Source organism: Balaenoptera ricei, chromosome 14 (genome assembly GCF_028023285.1).
Source record: "Balaenoptera ricei isolate mBalRic1 chromosome 14, mBalRic1.hap2, whole genome shotgun sequence".
NCBI classification, from domain to species: Eukaryota; Metazoa; Chordata; class Mammalia; order Artiodactyla; family Balaenopteridae; genus Balaenoptera; species Balaenoptera ricei.
Window position 1 is genome coordinate 15,280,584 of NC_082652.1, and position 24,986 is coordinate 15,305,569.

The 24,986-nt window shown below is 54.2% G+C and overlaps 1 protein-coding gene across 2 annotated transcripts in view; it reads left to right on the forward strand.

Annotated features, from left to right (window-relative positions):
• The first annotated feature begins 5,790 nt into the window (after nucleotides 1-5,790).
• Nucleotides 5,791-24,986, forward strand: part of DTX1 (deltex E3 ubiquitin ligase 1) — a 37,601-nt gene continuing 18,405 nt past the window's right edge. The window contains exons 1-3 of one of the 2 annotated variants that reach the window (XM_059893769.1): nucleotides 5,791-5,871; nucleotides 6,353-7,335; nucleotides 24,031-24,709. In XM_059893769.1, the coding sequence (XP_059749752.1) occupies nucleotides 7,077-7,335; nucleotides 24,031-24,709 (938 nt within the window). In that variant the 5' untranslated portion in view covers nucleotides 5,791-5,871; nucleotides 6,353-7,076. Of the gene's footprint in view, nucleotides 5,872-6,352; nucleotides 7,336-24,025; nucleotides 24,710-24,986 lie in introns of those variants that run through there. The other variant, XM_059893770.1, reaches the window with a different exon arrangement.

Genomic DNA, 24,986 nt, shown 5'->3' on the forward strand with positions numbered 1-24,986 from the left:
CCTGGAGTAACCCGCACCATGGTCTTCTGGACCAGACAGGGTCAGTGATTTAACCAGGTAGGACTCACTGGGTTGCAAGTAATAGAAACCCAGTTAGTTAAACTACCTCAAGGAAACTGAAGTGTCTCATGGAATCCAAGAAAACAATCGAACAGCAAATTGCTGAGAAGAGCAGATCCAGGATCTGGGCTCTTTGGGGAACCCTGGACCATCCTCCCTGTCCCCTCCCCGAAGCCTGCTTTATTCTCTCTTCCATGCAGGACAAGTGCCCACACTCCCTCCCTCCAGCCCACGGACCCTGCTGCCATTCCTAGAGCATGCCAAGCACACTCCCACCTCAGGGCGTTTGCACTTGCTTTGCCCTCTGCCTAGGACACCCTTCCCTACATCTCTCCTGTGGTTCACTAACCCCTCCTTCAAGTCTTGGCGCAGATGTCACCCCAGTGGCGCCTTCCTTGATTAACTGATGGAAAATTGCAAACTGGGACTTCCCTGACGGTCCAGTGGTTAAGATTCTGCACTTCCACTGCAAGGGGCTCCACTGTAAGGGGCGCGGGTTCAATCCCTGGTTGGGGAACTAAGATCCCACATGCCAAAAAAAAAAGAAAGAAAGAAAATTGCAATCCACCTCCCACCAGCAGCATGCTCTAGCCCCTCTCCTGCTTGCTTGCTTTTTTTCTTTAATCCAAGTTCACAAAAAATAAAGAGGGGGTAATCATAACCCTTGATTCACAGCCTACTCTCATCAGCATTTAATTATTAAATTTAATAATATAATAAACACCTGTGAAACCACCACTCGAAACAAAAACTATAGCCTTGACAATAACCTACATCTAACCAGATGGTTCCCCCTGCCCCATCATAATCCCCTCACCATAATCTTCTGGACAGCGCCCCTATGAATATTCTTCCATGTAATTCCTGGTGTAGATGGGCCAGCATTTCTCCACGGTGCATACTTTGGAGTAGAATTGCTGGGTCGTAGGATACATACATGCTTGGCTTTAGGAGATAAAGCCAGACTGTTTTCCAACATGGTAGCACCAATTCACATCCCCACCAGCAATGTTAAGAAGGCTTTATTTTTCTCCACAGCACTTACACTTTCTGATATACTATGTATTTTACTTATGTCTTTGTTTACTGTCTATCTCTGCCCTCCACCCCACTAGAATGTCAGCACCAGGAGGGCAGAGGTTTTTGACTCTTTTGTTCATTATTGTATTCCCAGTGCCTAGATCAGTGTGTGGCACATAGTAGATGCTCAATAAACATCTTCTGATCGGACGAACAAGCGGATGGCCCAAAACGAGAGCTGAGGGCTCATACTATGTATTATCGGCCCAATTACCTGGGCTGATTTAACCCTCTCTCAGTTTCAATCGCCCCAATCCAGGAAAGGACCACTGGCCAAAAACTACTGATGCCAGGACTCCCAGTCCAACTAAATCAGAGTTCCTGAGGGTGGGGCTTGGGACATGGATAGTTTTTAACCACTCCCCAGGAGATTCTCCTGTGCATCCAGAGTGAGGCCCAGAGCTCTAAAGTAAGCCATTTGTCTCACTCAGAGATACTCAGGCCCCACACAAGTCCTGCTAGATCCAAATTTTAGGGTGAGGCTCAGGGATCTGTGTTCACCTGGCAGCAACCCCACGACCTGGACATATGGCCATCAGAGCAGCTCCCACCCTGGCCGCTGTGACTGTGGACGCTCCTCGCCCACCAGGGCCAGCTGTGTATGTTACCATTCTGGGGTTTCTCTAATTCCACCACCAGTTCTCAGCTGGCAGCGAATGACCTTGTACCACTCGCCACCCCACCTGCATCCTGCAGCCCGGAGGAAGTCCCCTGTTTTCAGCAGAACGCTCCGAGTTCCAGGGGCCCTGTTTCAGTCCCCAAGACACCCAAACAATCTTTCTTGCTCTGTTTCTTATTTCCCACTTAAACTTTCCCCCCGCTGCTGTAGGAAAGGTCACAGCTGGTCCACGCACCAGGATGTAGGGAGATGGAGAGAAGAATTCGGAAAAGTCTTAACTCACTTGGCTCCTCGGGGTGGAGGGCAGGGGGGACATCTGCCTCCCAGGACCCATGCCCCGATCATACATGACCTTGGTATGGTCTTCAGGGTCACCCATCCTGTTCTGTGTCCCGGAGAAAACGGTTCCCACATCTTCACTTCTCCCTCTGGGGCACTTAGCCCAGCACCGGGCATACAGTAGGTGCTCAATAAAGTCTAGTTACTGTCAGGCTCTTTCAGACACAACTCAGATTGCATTAAATCCCCTTCAGTAACTCCCCATGGTTCTCAGGATAAAAATCCCAAACCCATGCTAGGCTCTGCATGGTGGCCCTGCCCACCTCGACTTGCCCCACGCTCACCCCTGATCCATTCTCAGTGGCCACTCCAGCCTCCTCTCTGTTGCTTTAACACACCAAGCTCTTTCCCACCTCTGGGCCTTCGCACATTCCCGCTCCTCCTCCCACTGGCTTAGCCACATTAAGACTATGGATCCTTCGGGGAGTAGCTGAAATGTCACCTCCTCTGAGAAGCCCTCCCTGACTCCCTAGACCTGGTGGGACCCCTGGTAGAGGCCCTCATGATATCCTGAACCTCTTCATGGCTCTTGCAAAATTTTAATCATACTTTATGTGATTCTTTGATTCACAGCTCACTCTCCCACTAGACTCTGAGAAACAGGAGAGCAAGAACCATGCTATTTGGGTTATCTCTGTGTCTCCACAGATAGCCTAGTGCCTGACTCATGGGCTGGGTCTGGTATTTTTTGGATGGATAGATGGACAGATAGATGAGTGGATAGATGGATGGAGGGATGGGTAGGTAGGAGAAAGGGAGGGAGGGAGGGAGGGTACTTGTACAGCTGAATGTACAGATGAATGGATGGATGGATGGATGGTTGGGTGGACGGATGGATGGATAGGAGAACAAAAAATGAGTCATCTCTTTCTGCCGTATTTCCATGCTGCTATAATGGTGCACATGAACATCCTGGCCAATGCTCTTAAGGGCATCAACAATGCTGAGAAGAAAGACAAACTCCAAGTTCCTTTAGGTCAGGCTCCAAAGTCATCGTCTGGTTTCTAATTGTGATGATGAAGCATGGCTACATCAGCAAATCTGAAATCACTGATGATCACAGAGCAAGAAAGTCATTGTGAAACTCACACACAGGTTAAATAAGTGGGATCAGCCTCGGATTTGAAGTGTCACTCAAAGATCTAGAAAAGTGGCAGAATCATCTTCTCCCAACTCACTGTACTGATGACCTCAGCTAGTATCATGGCCTCAAGGAAGCAAGACAGAAACACACAGAAGACAAAATCCTGGGATTCTTCTACTAGGGCTGTCATACACACATACAATACATTTTAAAAAGAGTTCACGATGGATTGCTTTTCTTCTATTGGCTTCTCCACTGGTGTCTGAGTATCTCCCCAGTGGATTGTGAGCTCCTTGGAGGCCAAATTCCTTTCCCCTCCTTGGAATCCCTTTCTCCCAGGATGCCTGGGGAGCAGGGCTTTGTACTTCCAGATGCTCCACAATCCAGTTGAGAGGGGCCATTAGGGCCACGCTGCACCAGCTCCTCAGGTGGTTGCCATTCATTCGTCGCTGAACAAACACCATGGCAGTATGGTGATGTGGGTGGTGCAAAAGGGTTTGGGGTTCAAATTCCAGCTCTGCCACTCACTCCCTGTGGGAACTTGGGCAAGCCACCTCACCCCTTTGAGCTCCAGGAGATTTTTTCCTACCTGTAAAATGAGGACAATATTACCTACCCTGCAGGACAACTGTGAAGAGGAGCGAGCATTATGTAAGTGCCTTGGCACATAATAGGCACTCAATAAACGACAATGCTTATGTAATAAACACCAGCCACACCACACAAAGATGAATAAGACACAGTCTCTGATCTCACGGATGTCTCACTCTAGCAGGGACAGATTCCACTGAAGCGGCTAGTTGTGATATAGGGTGTCACATCAAGGTATGTGCAAAGGAACACAGAGGAAGATGGGATGAGTTCAGAGAAGGTTTCCCGGAGGAGGTGACATTTAGTCAGACCTTAAATAGCATTATACAGTCTGGAGTCTTGGCGGCTTCTTTCCAACTTGCTGCTAAATTTCCATGTGACCTTGAGCCAGTTTCTTCTCCACCCTGAGGTCCAGATCCCCTTCTGTAAATAAGGTTGTTCAGCATCAGCTCCAAATCTTTTGGGTCACAGCCTCCTTTGAGAAAAATCTGATGAAAGCCAGAGCCCTTCTAGAAAAAATGCACAGACATATAAGTTTGCCTGTAATGGGAGGACGGGGCTCGTGGACCCCTGGAAAGCCATCGGTGAACCCCAGGCTAAAATCCCAGAGCTCAGCCATCCTGTTGGAGCGCTAGCACTGCAGAGCTGGCTCTATACAGAGCCTCTGTCTTTAGCCTGCAGCAGGCAGAAGCAAACAGAGTCATGCCCAACCTGGAAAAGCCCCTTGAGCACTGGAGAGCTGGAGATAGCAGGGGCCCCGGGGCGCAGTGTCGGGGGAAGATCACTCCAGCTGTCTGGGGAGCCAGAGTTCGGTTCTGGGAACGCTCCCCTGAGCAGTCTGCCCCTGACCTTGCCTAGTTTATCACCATCTGCCCTGGAGAGGAAGAGGAGCGTGGGCTGCTCTGGACAGGCTCCCAAACAGGCCACTGACCTCCGTCTGCCACCCAGGCTCGAGTTCCCGGACGTATCCTTCATCTTCCCTAATCTAAACACCCGCAGGCCCCGGGTGGTCCATCCCCCTCCAAGATGATGTGTGTTCTCAGTTGCATTCAGCCTGCCAGAGGAGGGAGAGCTGGTCATCCCATTAACACTTGAGCTGCTGCCACCACCTGCCTCCTTTTCCATCCAGCTAACCCTCACTGAGCATTTATCGAGCACCTGTTGTTTGCAGGCATCCCTTAATGAGATGACGGAGGGCCTACCCTTACCTTCCTCCAAGGTCTCTGCCTCCTGGCCCAGGTCCACCTCACCCTCCTGGAGGCAAGATGTTGTTGCCATCCCACTTACCTGGAGCGGGTTAGTTGCCTTGGGGAAGTGGGCTCTGGGCTGGCTAATTGGGTACTGGTAGGAGAATCAGCGCTGGGTGCTGTCTGGGCACTGCTCTAAGCTGCTGTGTAATCCTGGGCCTATTTCTTACTCTCTATGGGCCTCAGTTGTCCCATACTTACACTTCAGATTCTACGATTCCCTCTGCCAGCCCCACCTCACTCCCCTCCCCCAGAATAGTGGAAGGAGAAAAGAAGCCTACCCTAGAACGCTTTAAGATCTTTCTTTAAACAACCTCTGGATCTTATTCCATTCGTTCAAGCATTTATTGAGCATCTATTCTGTACCAGGCCCTGGACTGGGCAACTGGAATGTAAAGATGACTAAGATTCAAGCAGGCGTTCCAGTGGACACCCCACTCCATGCCTTGCACCCTGCTGGGGTCAGGAGGCCTCGTGGGGTCCCAGGTGGGCCTAGCCGAGGATATGGGGCGCCCGGGGACTCGCGTGTCAGCGCCGCTGGCGCTTAGGGCCGCGATCTGTCTCCTCCCCTTCCTCCTTCTCCGCCCCCTCCCCCTTCCCTCCCCTGAGCACGGCCGAGGCCGCCTCCCACCCGCGGGATCCCGGCGGCCGGCAGCAGGCTCACGCGTCCGTCGGTCGGCGGGGTAGTCTGTAAGCTTGCGGAAAGCCCAGCGCCCCGGCGCGCGGCCTGGGAGGGAAAGGGCACGGGCGGGGGGGGGGGGGACAGCGGCTCCCTCCCACTCCGGGGGGAGCCCAGGAGGCGGCGGTGCTGAAGCGTGAACCGGAGAACGAGGCAGAGCAGAGGAGAGGCGGTGAGAGCGCGGGGTGCTTAGGGACCCCACCCCCGGCTCCTCTGGGAGGCCCGCGCGCGCTCTGGGGAGGGAGGGCTGTTCCCCCAGGGAGGGAGGCATAGACGATCCAGCTCCCGGCTTCGCCTCCTCGGTGACGCGACCCCTGAGGGGCCCCGGGCCGCGCCTGCAGCGCCGCGCATCCTGGCACATCCCCGCGCACCCTGCATCCCTCGCCGGGAGCGGGCCCCGGGGGAGGAGAGCGCTCAGGGAGCTGAGGAGGGGGCGCAGCAGGCGAGGAGTTTCGGGAAATCGCGCCCCCGGCCCCAGCCCTCCCTTCAGGCCTGCCCCAAGGGAGCGCGACCAGGCGACCCCCTTTAGCCCCCCTTGCTGCCCCCCCCCATCGGTTCCCCATTGTTCTCAACCCATCGCTCTCCCGGGAAGGGGGGAGGGGGTGCCGCGCTCTATTCTTAAAGGGCCCTCTCCCCTTCTTGTCTCCTGGCAGGTCGCGAGCACGAGTGGGGTGGGGCGTGCCCACGGGCCCCCGCCCCCCTCGTCCCCCAGCCCAGCTCCGGAGCCGCAGCCCCGGCCGGAGGGCAGGGAGTACGCGCCGCACCCCTCCCCCGTGCGTTCTTCAGCCACCCAGGCCTTCCAGGACGCTGTGGATCGGGGACAACGGGGACAGGGACGCCCCCTTCAGCGGGAGCCGTCGGGGGGGCGGACCTGAGACAAGGCAAGCAGCCCCACTGGAGCCAGGCGCAGGGTCTGGGACGCAGTGGGGAGCGCAGAGGGCTGGCTGGGCGCTGCCGAGAGCGGCAGGCTGGGGCCGGGCCTCCTGGTGACAGGCCCTGCGCGGCCAGGAAGAACGGGAGACCAGCGGGAAAGAGCCCGGACCTAGAGTAGAGGCGGCTGCTTCACTCCCTTATCGGAGCCGAGGGAACCAAGGAATCTAGAGCACCGTCTTCCCCATCATAGGAAAGACACTTGCTCTCCAGAGCAGCACCTTTATCTGAGACGGCTCTGCCGGGAAGGGGTCTTGGAGCCTGGAACACCACCCCACACTCCTTTAACTGAGGCCTCTGGGCCTCAGAGAGGGCCGGGAGTTAGAAAGGAGGCCGGAGAGTCCTTGCTGCCCCCCTGGGGAGAGAGGAAGTTCCCCACCTGCTCCCAGGCCCAGGAGGAGCTGGGCCAGTAATAGTAGGGTCCTGGCCCCTGAGGCGGCAGCGGCCATGTCACGACCAGGCCAGGGTGTGATGATGCCTGTGAACGGGCTGGGCTTCCCACCGCAGAATGTGGCCCGGGTGGTGGTGTGGGAGTGGCTGAATGAGCACAGCCGCTGGCGGCCCTACACAGCCACCGTGTGCCACCACATCGAGAACGTGCTCAAGGAGGATGCCCGTGGTTCCGTGGTCCTGGGGCAAGTGGACGCCCAGCTGGTGCCCTACATCATCGACCTGCAGTCCATGCACCAGTTTCGCCAGGACACAGGTCAGTGGACTCGCTACCCTCCCCACCCCACCACCACCATCACCACCACAATACCACCTTTCATGGCGGGATGCTGAAATGCCCCCCGGCATCCCTGAAGAGGGAGCACAGAACTGCGGAACGCCAATCTGCTGATCCAACCCCCTCCCCCCAAAAGGGACAGTCTAGCAAAGTCCTGCTGAAGACGTGGGTTCCAATCCAGCCTCTCATATTAGGAGTGGGGCTGTTGGCAAGTTACATCACCTCTCTGAGCCTCAGTTTCCTCATCTGCAAGATGGATGGGTCAATGTCTCTCACAGCTGTGTGAGGATTCAATAAAATTGTGCTCACTGAGCAAAGAACCTAGAAGATCATTAGCGCTCAATCATCATAGTAAAAAGGCTTTTCATGCACTTCCTCATTTGATTTTTTCCAACTGTTACAGCCAGTCTTACTATTATGTTAGTGGTAGTAGTGGTAGTAGTAGCCATCCCATTTTACAGATGAAGAAACTGAGTCTCACAGAAGTTGAGTGATTTAAACTTAAAGCTGGGATTTAAGCCCAATTGATTTCCAGAACCGAAACTCTTAACTGGTATCTTATATTGGCTCTAAGTATTGGTATTGTTGGGGTGATGTGATGGTGGTTGTAATGATGGGGGGGTGAGGGTGTTGGTGGTGTTGATGGTGGGGGGGGTAATGATGGAGAAGATAGTGTTGGTGGTGATGTCAGTGGTAGTATTGATTGTGGAATTTGTGGTGGTGGTGTTGATGGTTGTGTTGGTGGTGGTCTTGGGAGTGGTGTGATGGTAATGATGGAGAGGATGAGGTTGGTGGCAGTCTTGGTGCTGTGTGATAGGTGATGATGGTGATAAAAATGGGGAGGTCCCACTCTCAGCATTTTTGTTTGCCACCACTGCGGAGATCTCCCTGAGTCATTGTTGCCTGGTGGTCTCTACGACAATCTTGATGGGCAGGGGGGAATGGTGATGTCCTGCCTCATGGAAGCTGCCAAGGAATCCTTGGCATGTTCACCCCCAAGGACCAGCTGATGGAGGTTTGAAGGAATTACAGTGAATCCCTAGATGACAAAACTGCATGTAGCAACCTTGGGGACAGTAGGACACTTCCCTTCTCTCTTAGAGCTGGGCTGTCCAATATGGTAGCCACTAAGCCCATGTGACAATTTAAATTTACGTTTAATTAAAATTAAGTAAAATTTACTTCCTCGGTCCCACTAGCCACATTTCAAGTGCTCAATAGCCACATGTGTCTTGTGGCTACTGTATTGGACAGCATAGATCCAGAACATCACCATCAACAAAGAAAGTTCTAGTGGATAGCTCTGCTCTAGAACGTTGCTTGGTGCCTACAGGGTGGTCACCAAGTGTGGAAACACAGGCAAAATCATAACAGATGGTTTGTTGATGTTACTTTTCAGTACGTCTGTGTTCCAAAACACCAGGTATTGGCAGCAGTCACTGGTGGTACCAATCGTTCATTCACGCCATCATCGATTTACTGACCTCCTGTTGTGTGTCAGACCCCGTGCTAAGCCCTAGAATACTGCAAGGAGCAAGACAGCCAAGGTCAGGGAATTCCCTGGTGGTCCAGGGGTTAGGACTTGGCGCTTTCACTGCCGTGGTCCCGGTTCGATCCCTGGTCAAGGAACTAAGATCCTGCAAACCACGCAGCAGGGCCAAAAGAAAAAAGAAAAAAAAAGACAGCCAGGGTCCTTAGTAGAGGTCTATTTGTGGAGGACCTGTGCTGGAGATTCCAATGTAGTCGGCAAGCAAGCAAACACATAACCACACAGATCATCAGTTGCAGGTCTGAGAACATGAAATAAACTTGGTCTAGGAGTGGTCAAGAAGGCTAATCTGAGGAAGTCAGGTTTGAATAGAAATCTAAAGAATGAGTGTGGGAGACAGTGTTCCCAGCAGAGGGAACAGCCAGTGCAAAGGCCCTGTGGTGGGAAGGAGCAGAGTACGTTCAAATCCATTGCGTTTGGAGTGCAGTGGATGAGGGGAAGGTGGTACAAGATGAGGCTGGAACAGGGACCAGACATACAGCACTGGACAGCCGTGAAAAAGGGCTTTGGATTTTATCCTGAGAGTAGAGGAAGTCACCATTGAGTCCTGGTGCCAATCCTTCCAGAGAGGCAGCGTCCCTGATGGTGAATTGCTAGGCGTCCCCTGCCCCATTCTCTCTGGTTTATCCCGGAACCGTCTCTGGTGGAGGGCAGGGGTGTGACAGCAGGAGTGTGTTTTCTCCTTGGCTCAGTGGTCTGCATTCTGTAGGTTCAAAGCTAGCGGTGGGGGGGGGAGGCTGCGGATTTTCCAGGGCGTGACTTATGGTCCTCAGAAGCAGCGATAGCCCCACCCGAGGTTGCCAACTTGGCCACTTTGCCCTTGATCTCCACACCTCTGTTCGGGGCTCCTTTTCTATCCCCACACCCCCACTTGGGCTCCTAACTCCCCAAACTCCCTCCATTCCCCCTTTCAGCAGGTCCCTTACTCTCAATGGCACCCCTCTTATGGGTCAGCCTCACTGGATCCCCCAGAAGTTCAATTTCAGTCGTCTTCCCACTACCCCCTCCGGGAGCTGCTCACTCCACACCTGCCCCGTTTGCCGGAAAAGGGAAAAAAAAAATACTCATCCCTCCACAGGCTCCTGGGAGCCTGCCAAGACCCCCCAGCAAGGGAGGAAGGCCTGGAAACCTATGGGGCCGGCAGGGGACCTAGGATGCCTGGAAAACTGCTAGAGGGAGGGGCAAGATGTCTCCCACCAGATGTGTTATAATGTGATCGCCCACTTCTCCCAGGAGCAATACAAAGTCAAGGAAGGACATCTTGTCCTCATAGTTAATGGTCCAGGAAAGAGCCTCAAGCAGGCGTTGTCACCTGTCCAGACCTCAGTTTCCACATCTATGAAATGGGCAAGAGTATCGCTTTGCTAGCAGGACTGTTGAGTTGATGGAGAGAACCACACATGTTATTTTATCCCACAGACCTTAACTAATTACCCACCATGTGCCTAGCATGTGCTGAACACTACAGATGCATGAAAGATGAGTCAGAGATCCTAAATCTTGAAGATGGTGGTACACAGACACACACACACACAAACAATATAAAGTTGTAAAACCCAAAGCTCACGTGTATGTACTGAAATGAACACAACCTCTCTCTAGATTTTCTAATTGTAAAATTCTTGATAGGTTCATTGAAGCTGAACTTTAAGTTTTTGTGGGAGGTAGCAGCATGCCCCAGCACCCTGACTTTGGAGCTGCAGACTTGCTGATAAGGTCAGATAGTAAATAGTTTAGCCTCTGTGGGCCCTACAGTCTCTATTGTAACTGCTGCTATAGCTTAACTCTCCTGCTCTAGTTTGAAAGCAGCCAGACAGTATGCAAATGAATGAATGTGTCTGTGTTCTGATAAAACTAGTTGCAGCCACTGACATTTGAATTTCATATCATTTTCACGGGTCATGAATTCTTTTTTTTTTCCCAACCATTTGAAAATGTAAAAACCACTCAGCTCGTGAGCTGTGCAAAAGCAGGCAGCGGATGGATTTGACCCGTGGGCTGCAGTTCACCAACCCCTGCCCTAATATGTTCTTAACCTGCCCATGGGGTAGGAGAGCAGTGGTACCACGGCATGCCCAGTGTGGCCTATACAGAAATACTCGCTTCGTGGCGTGTGCCGAGGTGCACACGTGTGTGCATACACGCACACAGCACCAATCTGCTTGACCCACAAATGCCCTGTCTATATGCCTGTCATGCGGCCAGCGGAAGAAAGCCCAGATGTCAGGCTTGGACCACAAGGGAAGGGCCAGGCCTGGTCCCATGGGGGCTGCTGTTTGTTCAGCTGGTGCCCCGTCACCTCTCCCCTGCTGGGCTGTTTTCATCACTGTCTACAGGGGGTGAGGTTCCCTTTGAAGCCCAGCAGGTCTGGAACCCAAGTGGCAGGGATGCTGTGACCCTGGTGTTCCTTTCACAAGCATATGACCTAACCAGTTCCTAGGCAATTTCCAGATTTCTCCCTGAGCTCACATGGCTGGGGGCAGGGGGAGGGCCACCTTTCGGACTGACTGGTGACGCCCATTCTCTTCTCCCACTGCTGCTGGGGGCACTTATGGCAGCCCTCTGCCCATTCTGTAGATGGGACAGCTGAGGCTGGGTGAGGCCAGGCTGGGGACCATCCACAACTGCTGTCCCCACAACTCAAAGCACAGCTGTGCCTGGCAAGCTGTCAGGCTGGAGTCACAGGTGGCAGCTGGTTTCAGCACCTTTCAAGCCTACATCATCCCTTCTCTGGGTTGCTGGGGCTCCACTCAGCCCTGGTGCCCTTATGGGAACATCCTGTCTGAAGACACACTTAGGCTGTTGGAGACCAGGTGGGGCCACCCAGTGGGAAGAGCAGCCATCACTGGGGAAGGCACCGCCAGAATTTAGATTCCTAGGCAGGTCGTTGTATCGATGGAGAGACAGAGGCCCAGAGAGGGTGAGTGACTTACCCAAAGTCACACAGTCGATCACTCTTCTGGAACCCAGGCCTCTCAGACAGGTCTCAGGGTGGAGAATAAGGTGACATTCAACGAGCCAGCTGAGAGAGTCCCCTCCCCTTTCTCCCTTGAGAGCTCTGGCTTGTTGCCAGATTGTGTACCAAAGCAGGAACAGCCTGTGCAACCCCAGAGGCCTCCAGGGCCCAGCTACGCAGTTACAGGACCCCTTGGGACCCTCTCGCAGACAACCTGGAGGGCCCCAGGGGGCTGGGCCTGACACCAGGGGCAAGAAGGATGATGTGCATTTGGACCGGGAGGGGTCCGTCCACTGGTGGCCGCAGGTCCAACTAGTCCGTACGTGGGTGTCACGCCCTGGGCTGGTTCCTAGGAACTCAGAAAGAAGGACAAGACCCCTGCCAAACTGATTTCAGGGTCTAGTGAAGTCAAAGAGAAATATCAATACGTATCATGGGAACGGAAGTTGAACTCTTGGATTCAGATATAGATCTGAATTCCAGCCTGGCCCCTTGCTGGCTGTGTGACCATGGGCAAGCCGCTTAACCTCTCTGAGCCTCAGATTCCTGCTCTGTAAAATGGGAATAAGAATAGTCCCTACCTGAGAGGATTATTACTGTGAGGACTGAATGAGGTAACGTAGCTAAAAGCATGGAGAATATTACTTTGCTCATAGTACTCACGTTCAAGTAGGAAAAAGATCTAAACACCTCATAGGAGAGGTACAGGCTGCCCTTGGCCAAGTGATGTGGGCAGTGCGTGCCTGGGGCCTCTGAGAGGGAGGACTTCCTGGAGGAGGAATCCTCCAAGAGTCTGTATGGTTTGAGGAACACTTCTGGCCGGAGGAAACCCAGGCCTGAGTGGGAAACGGAGGCAGTGACAGAAGTGGGAAGAGGGAAGGAGGGGAAGGGGGGCCTCTTGCGTCCCACCGGGCGTGGCTGGGCTGCCAGCTGTCACCCTTTAGCAGCCAGGCCCCAGGGGACCCAGAGTCACACTGCGGGACCAGCCTCGTTAATCATGGGCCCTTGGAGGCCAGAGCTGAAGCAGGCTGGGCAGGGGCTGACGCAGGCCCGTCCTGACCCATGTTATGCATAGCAAAGGTGAGGCTCAGAGGGTGGGGATCCACCTGCCCAAGCTAGGAAGAGATGGATCAGAGAGTCAGATCTAGGTGGTCTGTGGCGCCCGCCCTGCGCCAGGCCTGGCTGCCCCAGCACCTTGGACAGCGCCACCCACGGCTGGACCACTCCTGCGGGGTGTGGGTGTGAGAGATCCTGGGTCAAACCCTCCTCATAGCCTCTTCTCTCTCCTCTCATGTACCCTGCCCCTCCTGCTCCCCTCTCCATCCTTTCCTGCTCTCTCCAACCACCCCCCTCCTCATCGGTCCAAGGGAGCTAGGGTGTGACCTAGAGACGAGGGAGGTGATGGAAGCTGTGATGCGGAAGTGTGGGGCTGGAGTAGGGGAGGTGATAGGGAAGGTGATGAGAGCCGTGGAGGGGGGAGGGGCCGGGGAGGCGATGGGGCCTATGACTGGAGCTATTGATGGTGGGGTGGAGTTGCGGGTGTGATAAAGGGGACCGTGATGGGGAGGGTAATAACGGCTGTGATGGAGGGTAGTGAAGGTGATAAGGAGTGAAGGGGGAGGCATGGGGGTTCTACAGAGGGGGTGATGGGGGATGTGATGGGAGGGTAATGAGGAGGGGCCAGGATGGGGAGGTGATGGGGGCAGGACTGGCCACAGTGGAGCTGCCCATTCAGGCTGTGGGCAGTGGGATCCCTAGCTCCCTCCTCTGTGTGGTATTTTCAGGGTATGGAAGGTGCCCAGAGCCCTCCCACGCCTCCCTCCCCCCACATCTGTGTCTCCCTGGGCCTCCCTCCTTCCTCTCACTCCTGCATCACACCCAGTGGTAGCCACTCCGCAGCACAGCCTCCAGGTCCCAAGACAGTTGCCCCCCCCATGAGTCCCCCTGGCCTCCCAGTCCACAAAGGCAGCCCACCAGCCGCCAGGTGCCCTTGGCTGATACCAGCTGAGAGCAAGAGGCCCCAAGTCTGGACCTGGCTGCCTCAGGGAGCCTTGTTGGTGAGGCCCAGGCTCTAGATTCCCTTCTTCGCAGCTCTCTGGTGACTGTGGGGTGGGGTGAGGGTGTGAGGGGGTGCTGGCTTTTGACTTTGGGTAAACCACACTCTCTCCACGGGCCTCAGTTTCCTCCTCTGTAATATGGGCCCAACAACAGGACCTATCTCCTGGGATTGTGGTCAGTATTAATTTGTTCATTCATTCAGCAGGAATTTAGTGAGCACCTACTATGGGCCAGACACTGTCCTAGGCACTAGGGATGCAGCAGTGAACAGGACAGATACAAATCGCTCCCCTCAAAGCCCTTGTATTTTGGTAGGGGTGATGGGCATGATACAGGAGGCCAGACGCCGAGGAGGTCTGGGATATGGGGCTGTTCCTGATCTTTGGGCTCCAGGAGCAGGCAGGCTGGAGACTGAGTCCCCCCCCCAGGTCCTGTGTAGCTGCATCCTTGCTCTGTCACCCTGGCCAAGCTCCTCTCCCTCTCTGGGCTCCTCCCATCGTCCCTCTGGAGCTGCTCCAGGCTGCCACCTCCACCTGCCTGAATAGGAGTGGCAGGCGGGTGATGGGCGATGGGAGGGAGTCTGGCACCGGGCCGTGGAGCTGAACGCCCTGAAATGCAGAACAAAGGAGGAAGCAATCAAAGAAGGCAGCGCTGGTGACCGGGACAGTCCTGCCAGCAGCTGCAGCGTAACCACCTCTTCTGCCGATGACAGGCTGGGCCCCGCCGCCACTGAGCCTTTGTCCCCTCTCCTGCCCACTGCAAGCAGAGCACGCCAGGCGAAGCGTAGGGTTCACCTGAAATTGCACATTATGGAGCCCTCCCCAGGTTCCTCTCTTCTAGGGAACAAAGGTTCACTCATGCCAAGGTCTTAGTCACCTGGGGCTGTGAAAATAAGAGTCAAGGAGCCTGGGGTCAAGATCTATCTCTAAGTCGTAGGTGATTTGGACAAAGCCCCTTTCGCTTTCTGGGTTCCAATTTCCCCATCCAGAAAGAGGCTGAAAATTCAGATGCTTCCAGGGCCCGGGCAGCCAATAGAAGTGTGTGCAGTGGCTGGGAAGGCAACGGCGTTCAACTGTTGTTCTCTAGTGCCTGGTACACAGTAGGCACTCAGTAAACACTTGAAAACATGAATGGAGTGACTGTGACTCAGCTTCTGCTAACTGTTGCCAAGAAGACCAATCCTTGTGGCTGCCTCTCTGGATATTTGGTGATTTTTGAAATCCAGACTTGAGTGAGCCCACCCCAGTTTTTAAATGCCTGGTCATTATATTTACAAGATGTAAATAGCGTGGCGCCCAAGACAAAATCAAATTCACCCTCAACTTGCAATCTCCAGCCTAGTCATTTGTAGTACTCAGGTAGGTTCACTTGTGTGTATTTGGTCATTCATTCATTCACTCACTCATTCATTCATTTAGCTAGCATTTTCCAAGTACCTACTTCCCTGCGCTCCTGGCTACGGAGGGATGCTAAGGTGGCTGAAAGCCAGCCCAGCCTTTGAGAGGCTTCCAAGCTGGAGGGAAGAGACGCCTCAACACTTAGTGAGCTCTGTGCTTTAATGGCGGTACTGCAGGTGCAAGGTGCTATGTGAGTCCCAAGGTGGGAGTGACTCTCCCCGAGGATGGCAGAGAAGATTTTAAGAGGACAGCGCTTGAGCTGAACCATGACAAGTGTGTAGGAACTCGGCAGGGAGGGAAGCGGGGTGGTGTGGGTTGAAGGACATTCCAGACAGAGGGAACAGCATGTGCAAATACACAGAGGCATAGCCATGCGTGATGTGTTCAGAGAATAACTAGAAGTTTGGTGTCGTTAGAGTGTGAGGCTGTGCGGACAGCTTGTAATGGGCCTTGAAGATGAGCTAAAGAGCTTAGGCTGATTCATTCGTAAGGGCACTAGGGAGCTATTGATGGGTGTTGGGCAGAGGAGTGATGTGGTCAGACTTGAGTTTGTGAAAGATCCTCTGGCTGCCTTGGGAGAATGCATTACAGGGTGCGAAAGGTGGAAACTGGGACATAGGACGGAGGCTGCTGCAGTAGTCTAGGCAAGCAGTCATGGTGGCTTGGACCAGGGTGGTGGCAGTGGAAGGGGGAAGAAGTTCAAATCTGGCTGGCTTGAATCCTGGCTTAATAACTTAGCTGTGTGATTTGGGTAAATCACTTCACCTCTCTGTTTTGGCAATTGTACAAGGCAATGATAATAATGGTACCTGTTCTGTAGAGTGTAATGTGGATTAAGAATTAACATGTGAAACACTTAGAGCAGTACCTGGCACAGAGTAGACCCTCTGTGAGTGTTTACCATCATGATGAGGAGGAGGAAGAGGATGTCTATTTCACAGATGAGGAAGCAGAGGCTTGGTAGGATCAGGGCAGTTGCCCAACACCACTGAGGGCTCCAGGAGATAGAGGACTCTCTGCTCCTTCTGTTTCCTACCCTCTCATCTCCATCTCTCAGCTGCTGCTGCCGTGCCTGGGGGTCTGAACCCGAGTGTGTTGGAAGCTAGGTGACTGGGAAGCCACACACACAGCCCATAAAGTGGGCAAAGCCAGCTTGCAGCTGCCAGCGGCCTCCAGAGCGAGGCCCTTTTGAAACCAATTTGAAGGTGGTAGCCTCTCCGAGTGCCGTGCAGCCCCTCAGCCTTCCCCAGGCAGAGCTGGAGAACCCCTCCCCTCTCCTGCCCAGCTGCCAGCAGACCCTGGGGAGCCTGGGCCAGCTTCAGATGTGCAGAAACCGCTAATGGGCCGTGGCTCTGTTGACAAGTCCCCTGGGAGAGTTTGGAGGGAAACAGAACACTGCGGGATTATTGATCACAGGGCGGGAGGGAGAGGGAGGTGCCCCGGGTCCACAGACTGCAGTTCGAATCCCAGCCCAGCCACCACCCCCAGGTGGACCTCCAAGTCCTCCCAAGGAGCCTCAGTTTCCCCATCTGCCAAATGGGGCTAACAATAGTGCACAAAACCTCTAGGGCTATCGCGAGGACTGGAGGGTGCACATAAGCCCTTGGCACGGTAGCTGGCACAGAAGAATTCGATAAAGCAGGATGGCTATTGTTACTGCTGTCAGGGAGTTGGCCAGCCACGCAGATAATCAGTCGAGGGGTTAAGGGAGAGGGTCGCTATTCCAGAAGGCCATATAACAGTCTGGGTTTGAACCTCAGCTGTGTCCCTTACTCACTGTGTAACCTCCGTGCCTCAGTTTCCTCCCCTGGAACATGGGCTAGTACAAGTGGAGCAGTGAAGGGAACGCCTGGAGCCGGGTGGCCTTGGGATGGCTTCTGGCTGGACCACTTCCTTGCAGATAACCTTGGACATGTTACTACCCTGCTCTGTGCCTCTATTTCCTTGCCTCTAGAATGGGATGGTGAATTCCCTGGCAGTCCAGTGGTTAAGACTCGGCGCTTTCACTGCCGGGGCCTAAGTTCCATCCCTCGTCAGGGAACTAAGATCCCTCAAGCTCCGCAGCGCGGCCAAAAAAAATAAAATAAAATGGGATGGTAATATCCCTACCTCATAGGGCCATTGTGAGGATTAAATGAGTTCACATGAGCCTGGGCCACAAAAGTGTGTTCTCTGAGCGAGAATGATGGTTATGATGACTCCTGGGTTGGGGGAGGAATCAGGAAACTACCCCATTGGGGCCTGGCCTCCAGTGGGTGTTGAACTCATGCTTAACCCACTGCCCAGCCCCCAATCACAGGCCTCAGCCAGCAGCGGGACTCCCCCCACCTGACAGGATGTCCCATGACTGCCTCCCACGGACCCCCCTTCCCGTCAGGGTCTGGGTGCCCCCAAACTGAGGTCACTTCCCTCCGGGAAGCCACCCCCAGAGGGAGTGGTTTGCTGCTGGGCCTTGGGACTGGCTCAGCCCAGGGAGGAACACTTTGGAGGCTAGAGGGGCAGAGAGGAGGGCTCAGACCCTTCCCGTCTCTCTACAGAGTCAGCTTTTTCTTAAAGCCAAAAGCTGGGGGGCTGAGACACCCACACACCCCACCTTCAGGCAGAGGGGTCAGATCAGGACCACGTTCTCCAGCCAGAAACCTCTCACAGTGAAACAACTGAGGGCAAAGCTGAGGTAGTGAGTTCCCCGTCGCTGGAGGTATCCTAGGCTGGGCTACCACTTGGCTGAGTTAAACCCCTTAGAACCAGTCTAACCTGGCCTTTCCTTTGCTCCGTGAATGAAGCATTATCCCCAACCCTCCCAAGATTTCACTCTTCTGGGACCTCAGTTGTCTCCTGTAAAACGGGAATAATTCTGGTCCCTCCCTAGAAGGAACCGTATGAGGATATAATGAGATAGTGCAAGGAAAGTGCTGAACACAGCCTCTGGCACATAGTGGGGACTCAGTAAACGTTAGCTTTATTGGTATTGCTGTAGCTGTTGTCTTCCCCCCCGCCCCCCGTCCCCCCTCTCTGCTCCTCCGTCTCTTGGCCTAGCTCTCTCGTTCTCCCTGACTGTCCCTGACTGTCTCAGTCTCTAGGCTTCAGGATTCTGTTTCTTTTTTTTTAATATTTATTTATTTATATATTTATTCTGGTTGCACTGGGTCTTAGTTGCGGCATGCCCGATCTAGTTCCCCGACCAGGGATCGAACCTGGGCCCCCTGCACTGGGAGCGTGGAGTCTTACCCACTGGACCACCAGGGAAGTCCCAGGATTCTGTTTCTTTAAGTCTCTCTGCCCCCCACTCTCCTGTATCTGCCTTAGTATTTCCCATTTTGATCTCGGCCCTCTGTGCATGTGCGTCTCTCTCTGTCTCTGTGCCTCTCTCTCCCTCTTTTTTTTTTTTTTAAGATTTTTTTTTTTTTTATGTGGTCCAGTTTTTTAAAGTCTTTATTGAATTTGTTACAATATTGCTTCTGTTTTATGTTTTGGTTTTTTTGGCTGTGAGGCATGTGGGATCTTAGCTCTCTGCATTGGAAGGTGAAGTCTTAACCACTGGACCGCCAGGGAGGTCCCCTCTCTCCCTGTCTCTTGCTCCCCCCACCTGTGTCTCGATCTCTCTTTGGTTGTCTCTGCCCCAGGCATGAACTGGTCACTGGCTGCAGTGGCTGCGGCCGTCCCCACACCCGGTCCCCAGGGGCCCAGCTCCTGCAATCCTCCAGCTGACATTTGGCCAAAGCCCCTTTCCCCTCAGTTCAGCTGGAACAAGATTGGAATTTTTCAACCAAACATTCCTAAGAAACAAAGGAGGGGGTAGGGGGGACAGGGAACAAAAACAGACACAGAAACAGGCCCAGAAATAGTACGTGCTTGACACAGGTTCCTAACTGCCACGGGGACACCGACCCTGGTGGCCAGCGCAGCTGGGTGCCCGTGAGGCCAGAGAAGGGGAGTGGACCCAGCAGAGCCGGTCCACGTTAGAAAGACCAGCGTGCATCCAGGCCACCAGTCTGAGGCCCTTCCCATCTCCCAGGCTGAGGAACCTCCAGCCTCATCTTAGACCCATTGTTCTGGCCGAAAATCTAGGCCAGGGCCACTGGGGAAGAGAAAAGAGTGCTTCCGCCGCTGCTCCCTTGGAAATCTCGAGATCGCAGCCCAGGCAGGTCACCAGGGAACCAGCTGGCCCCCCTCGGCCTGGTGCACGGCCAGCGTGAGCTGGGAGGTGGACGGACAGGCAGGCAGGCAGCGCTGGGCGCTTCAGGGTGCAGGGCCCAGCGGGGAGGACGGCAGCTGCCCTAATTACTCCAGCTCGCCAGGTTCCGATCTCGTTTGAAAAGGACTCCAGGGACGCAGCCTTTAATAACTACCAGTAAACAGGCAGGAAAATCAATACCTGCTAAATAGAGCCCTGGAGAGAGGGACGCCTGGGCTGGCTGGCCCTGAGCTGGCTGGGAGGAGCTCCCAGAGTCCTTTGTTACAGAGCTGGCCAATGCTGACCTTTGGAACCCTGTCCCTCCTTCCCCGGGGACCCCTTGTGCACTTTGGCCTCTGCTCCAGTCTGCACTCCCTCTCTATCAAGACCAACCCCTCCTCTTTCCCACTCCCTCTGAGCCCTGACCTATGCCAAGTAGGTTGCCTGTTTCAGTTGCAGATGCCTCATTTGCGCCTTGTGCCTAGTGCTGGGAACAAAAACATAGATCTGACCTGGTCCTTGTCCTCCTGAAAGTCATCAACCAGTGAGGGAGATTAAGAACAAAAACAAATCACTTAATGATAGTGCAAAGATATACATGCAGTAAAAAGCTGCATGTGCTAGCTATAGCAGCAGAACGGAAAAGCACTTCCTGGAGGAGGTGGGCACATAGAGGGTTTTGTTGGGTGAATAGGAGTTTGCCAAGTGACCAAGGGCTGGGAAAAGGTGAATGTGGGTAATGTATATAATAATAACAGCATCTTAGCTAACATTCCTCAAGCACTTACTGTAGCCAAGCGCTCTGCCAAGCATCTATGACGTGCATTATCTTACTTTGCCCCACAGTAATTCCTTGGGGGTGGGTATTAATACCTCCATTTGACAGATGAGGACACTGAGGCTAAATGTGGAGCCAGGACTGGCACATGGCCTGTGAGACTTCTGAGCTGTTTCTCTCAACCACTTCACTCTGCCCCTCCCGCCCCTGACCCTGCCCTGCCCAGCTCAAGACCTGGCACACAGAGGTGATTAAATATAGCAAGTTCCCACCCCCTGCCTTCCCATTCAGGGGTTACACCTTCCATGTAACACAGCACCTCAACCCTTAACTGGGAGGCTAGTGGTGGTACTTTGGACACATCGGACCTGAAGATCACCTGTCACGAGCCCTCATTTTGCAGATGAGGAAACTGAAGCTCTGAGAGGGGAAGACCAGGACTCAGGAGCAGAGTGGGAACAGGATCCCAAATTTTCCCTCTAACTAATCCCCTCTCAGGCCTGCCCTGGAAGAACACCGTTGTCAAGGAAAAAGTCAATATGCGCACGCTAAATTAAAATGATAAAACAGACTGGAGAATGAGGCTGCCCTGGAGGCCTGGGAGGGGGGAGTTTTCATTTGATTGACTGGCACATTACAGGAGCCCGGGGACTCCACGCCCACCACGCCGCTCTCATTACAGCTACAGCTCTGTGCCTCGACTTCCCCGGCTCTCGGAGTCTGGGTGGTTGACAGGGAGCAGGGGATAGCCCATAGACCTTGGGATTCAAACAGAGGAGAGAGCAGAGGACTAGCTGTTTCAGCCCTGGGTCGGGACCCAAGTGAAGGTCAGATAGAGTCTGTGCCCAGGAGAGAGAAGCTTAAACAAGGCAGGGGAAGGAGGGGGTCCTCAGGATGGACCACGATGGGTCCTCATCCATCTGGCTGCAGATTCCAGGGCCAGGCACCCTGGGGTTGTGCCAGTTGACAGTGGAAACACTCCCCATGTAGGGAGGGCCCACTGCATGCTAGGCACTTTGCTAGGCACAGGGCATAGAGCCAGGAGTAAAGCAGGCAAGATCCCTGACCTTGTGCGGGGGAGACAGAGAGTAAAGCAAGTCTGCAGATGAATGTATCATGCAGGTAGCACTGAGTGCCAGGAAGAGAGATAGAGCAAGGGAAGAGGATGGCAATGGAGGGCAATGGAAGGGTGGCGTTTCCAATGAGGGGATGTTTGAACAGAGACCTAAAAGAAAGGAGGGAGAAAACTGTGAGACCGTCTGGGAGTGGCTAGGTCATATTCCAGGGGGAGGGGACAGCAAATGCAAAGGGCCTGAGGCTAGACATTGCTTCAGATGTTTGAGGAACAGCAATGGGGCCAGGGAGTGAGTGAGAGGTGGGCTTTATAGACCCGTGGGACTTTGTAGAGGCTTTATAGACAATGTGGTGCTTTGTAGGTCATGGCCAGGACTTTGACTTTGACTCCAAGTAAGCAGGGAACCATGGGAGAATTTTGAGCCGAAGGAGAACGTGATCTGACTTGCATTGAATGAGATCCCTCTGGCTGCCGTGTGGGGAAGAGATGACAGAAGGCAAGGACAGAAGCAGTGACCAGTAATGAGTCTACTGCAATAGTCCAGGCAAGAGAAACACAGTGGCTTGGACCAGGTAGATTTGGTGCGATGGGGAGAGGGAGAAGTGGTCAGATGTGGGATGTATTTGAAGACAGAGACCACTGGATTTACTGATAGATTGGATGTGGGGTATGACATGAGAAGTCAGGGATGGGTCCAAGGATTGGGGGTTTGGGGCTTGAGCAAAAGGAAGGATGGAGCTGCCAGTAACTGAAACAAGGAAGGCTTCAGGAGGAGCAGGTTTGGAGTGGAGGAAGATCACAGCTCTGCTCTGGCAGAGCTGAGTTTGGGAAGCCCATTGGACCTGCATGGGAAGGTGCAGAGGGAGCAGCTGGATACACAAGTCTGGCTCTAAGGGGAGAGGATATTGGAATCATCAGAGTAGAGACACTATTTGTCTTGATGGATCCTTTTAGCAACCTTATAAGGAAGGTCTGCTTGTGCCCATTTTCGAGATGATAAAACTGAGGCTCAGAGCCATTGAGTCGCCTGACCACAGACACACAGCTGGAAAGTTGGGCAGGTGGGGCTTGAAATGAGGTCTGTCTGCCTCCCAGCCCTGGTGCCCCACCCAGACCCTGTGCTCTGTGGCTATTCTCACCAAATCCTCCCAGCAGCCCCGTGTGAGAGGGGAGGGGTGGCTCATGGATTATCATCACCTTCATTTTCAAGATGGGGCCACCGAGACTTAGGGAGACTTAAGGGACTTGCCCACAGTTGAGGAGCAGTCAAGTGTGCAGCCTTCCTGCCAGTGTGCCACGTGAACCAAAAGAATCTCTCCACACTGGCCCCAAGGCACAGAGCAGGCTAAAGGCACTGAGAAGTCTTGCAGCCTGGACCTTGTTCATCTCTTTTTAACCCAGTGTCCATGGAGCCTTACTCTCAGGAAGCATCTAGAATTGGGAAGCATGGAGCAGAGGTTGGGAGCCAAACTTCAGGGCCCCTGTTTTTAAAATGGGAGCATGAATACCCACCTGGCTGGGGTTGTCACGCGGTTATGTTCATTTTGAATGACCGCTCAGCACGAAGCCCTCCACAGAGCAGACAGGCAGCATGTTTGCTAAAAGAAGGAACAGATAAATGAACAGATGCGTGAAAAAAGGAATAAATAAGTGGATGAAGGAATGGACCAATGCAAGGATAGCAAAAGGCGTGAAAGAATAAAATAACCGAACTCAGAATGGATCAATATCTGAACTAACGAATTCATTCACACATTCAGCAAATATCTAGTGAACACCTACTGTGTGCAGGCGCTGGGGATACAGCAGTGAATAAAACGAAGTCCTTGCCTTGTGGCAGTGACATTCTAGTGGGAGGAGACAGACAGAAAGGAAGATATATATGTAACATATAAAGTATACCAGATGGAACAGGGAAGGAGAGAGGGGAAAGGAGGAATGTGGAAGGGTGCACATTTTTATATAGGATGGTCGTAAGTGAAGGAATGACTGAAATCATGGATAAAGTTGCTGAAGGAGAATAAGTGCAGGTATGAATGATGGCAGGCATGGGTGAATGAGCTAATGAGAGAATTACTGAATGAATGAACTGAGGAATACATGAATGCACAAACCAAGGCATGAATAAAGGAATGCACGAATGAAAGAATTAAGGAATGCATAAATGAACTTGTGCTTGAAGTAATTAATGAATGGATGGACTGATGAATGGATTACTGAATGAGTGAACTAATGAAGGAAAGAAGGACCATCAGTGTCGGCACGGTCGTGGCCTCTGTTGATCCCGGCTCCCACCCCAGGCTCTGACTCTGCTTCCCACCCCCCTCCTTGTCTAAACAGCCCACACCCCCTTCTCCCTTCTCCCCCAGGGCCTGTGATGGGCCACTGCTTCAGTGCCTGTGTTGACCCTTGAGTGGTGGAGGCAGCTTGCGTCCCCTGCCCCCCTTGCTGACTTGCATCCCCGTCCTGACACCCCGCTTCTTTGCCTTCCACGCCCCCCTCCCCGGGCCCGCGCTCCTCTCGCCCCAGCCCATATGTGCTGACCCTCAAGCTCGCCCCTGCCCGTACTGACCCTCCACCCGTGCTGACCCCGGTGTTGTCCCCCGCCCCTCCGGCCTGTCCCGATCGCCCTGGCCGCGGATGTTAACGGCCCTCCGTCCTGACTCCCGTCCCCCTTGTGAGCACAGGCACCATGCGGCCGGTGCGGCGCAACTTCTACGACCCGTCGTCGGCGCCGGGCAAGGGCATCGTGTGGGAGTGGGAGAACGACGGCGGCGCGTGGACGGCCTACGACATGGACATCTGCATCACCATCCAGAACGCCTACGAGAAGCAGCACCCGTGGCTCGACCTCTCGTCGCTCGGCTTCTGCTACCTCATCTACTTCAACAGCATGTCGCAGATGAACCGCCAGACGCGCCGGCGCCGCCGCCTGCGCCGCCGCCTGGACCTCGCCTACCCGCTCACCGTCGGCTCCATCCCCAAGTCGCAGTCGTGGCCCGTGGGCGCCAGCTCGGGCCAGCCCTGCTCGTGCCAGCAGTGCCTGCTGGTCAACAGCACGCGGGCCGCTTCCAACGCCATCTTGGCTTCGCAGCGCCGCAAGGCGCCCCCCGCGCCCCCGCCGCCCCAGCCGCCGCCCGGAGGACCAGCGGGCGCGCTCGCCGTGCGCCCCAGCGCCACCTTCGCAGGCGCCGCGCTCTGGGCCGCGCCCGCCGCCGGCCCCGCCGAGCCCGCGCAGCCCCCCGGCGCGTCCCCGCGGAGCCCGAGCGCCCCCAGCGGCGCGCCCACCCCGGGGCAGAACAACCTCAACCGGCCCGGGCCCCAGCGCGCCACCAGCGTGAGCGCGCGCGCCGCCATCCCGCCGGGGTAAGCCGGGCCCTGGGCGCAGGGGTGGCTGCCCTCTGGGGCTAGGAACAAAGAATTACAGTAATTATAATAATCACAAGTAATATCTAGCCTCTATGAAGTATTCGCTTTGTGCCAAGCGTTAACTAAGCACCTTAACCCTCATTTATCTCCAGGCACAAGGACCCTGTGAGGTAGGGAGCGCCGTCATCCCCAGTTTACAGATGAGGAAACTGAAGCATGGGGAGAGTTAGTAACATTTCCCAGATCACACAATTCACAGTGATGGGTCCATAGC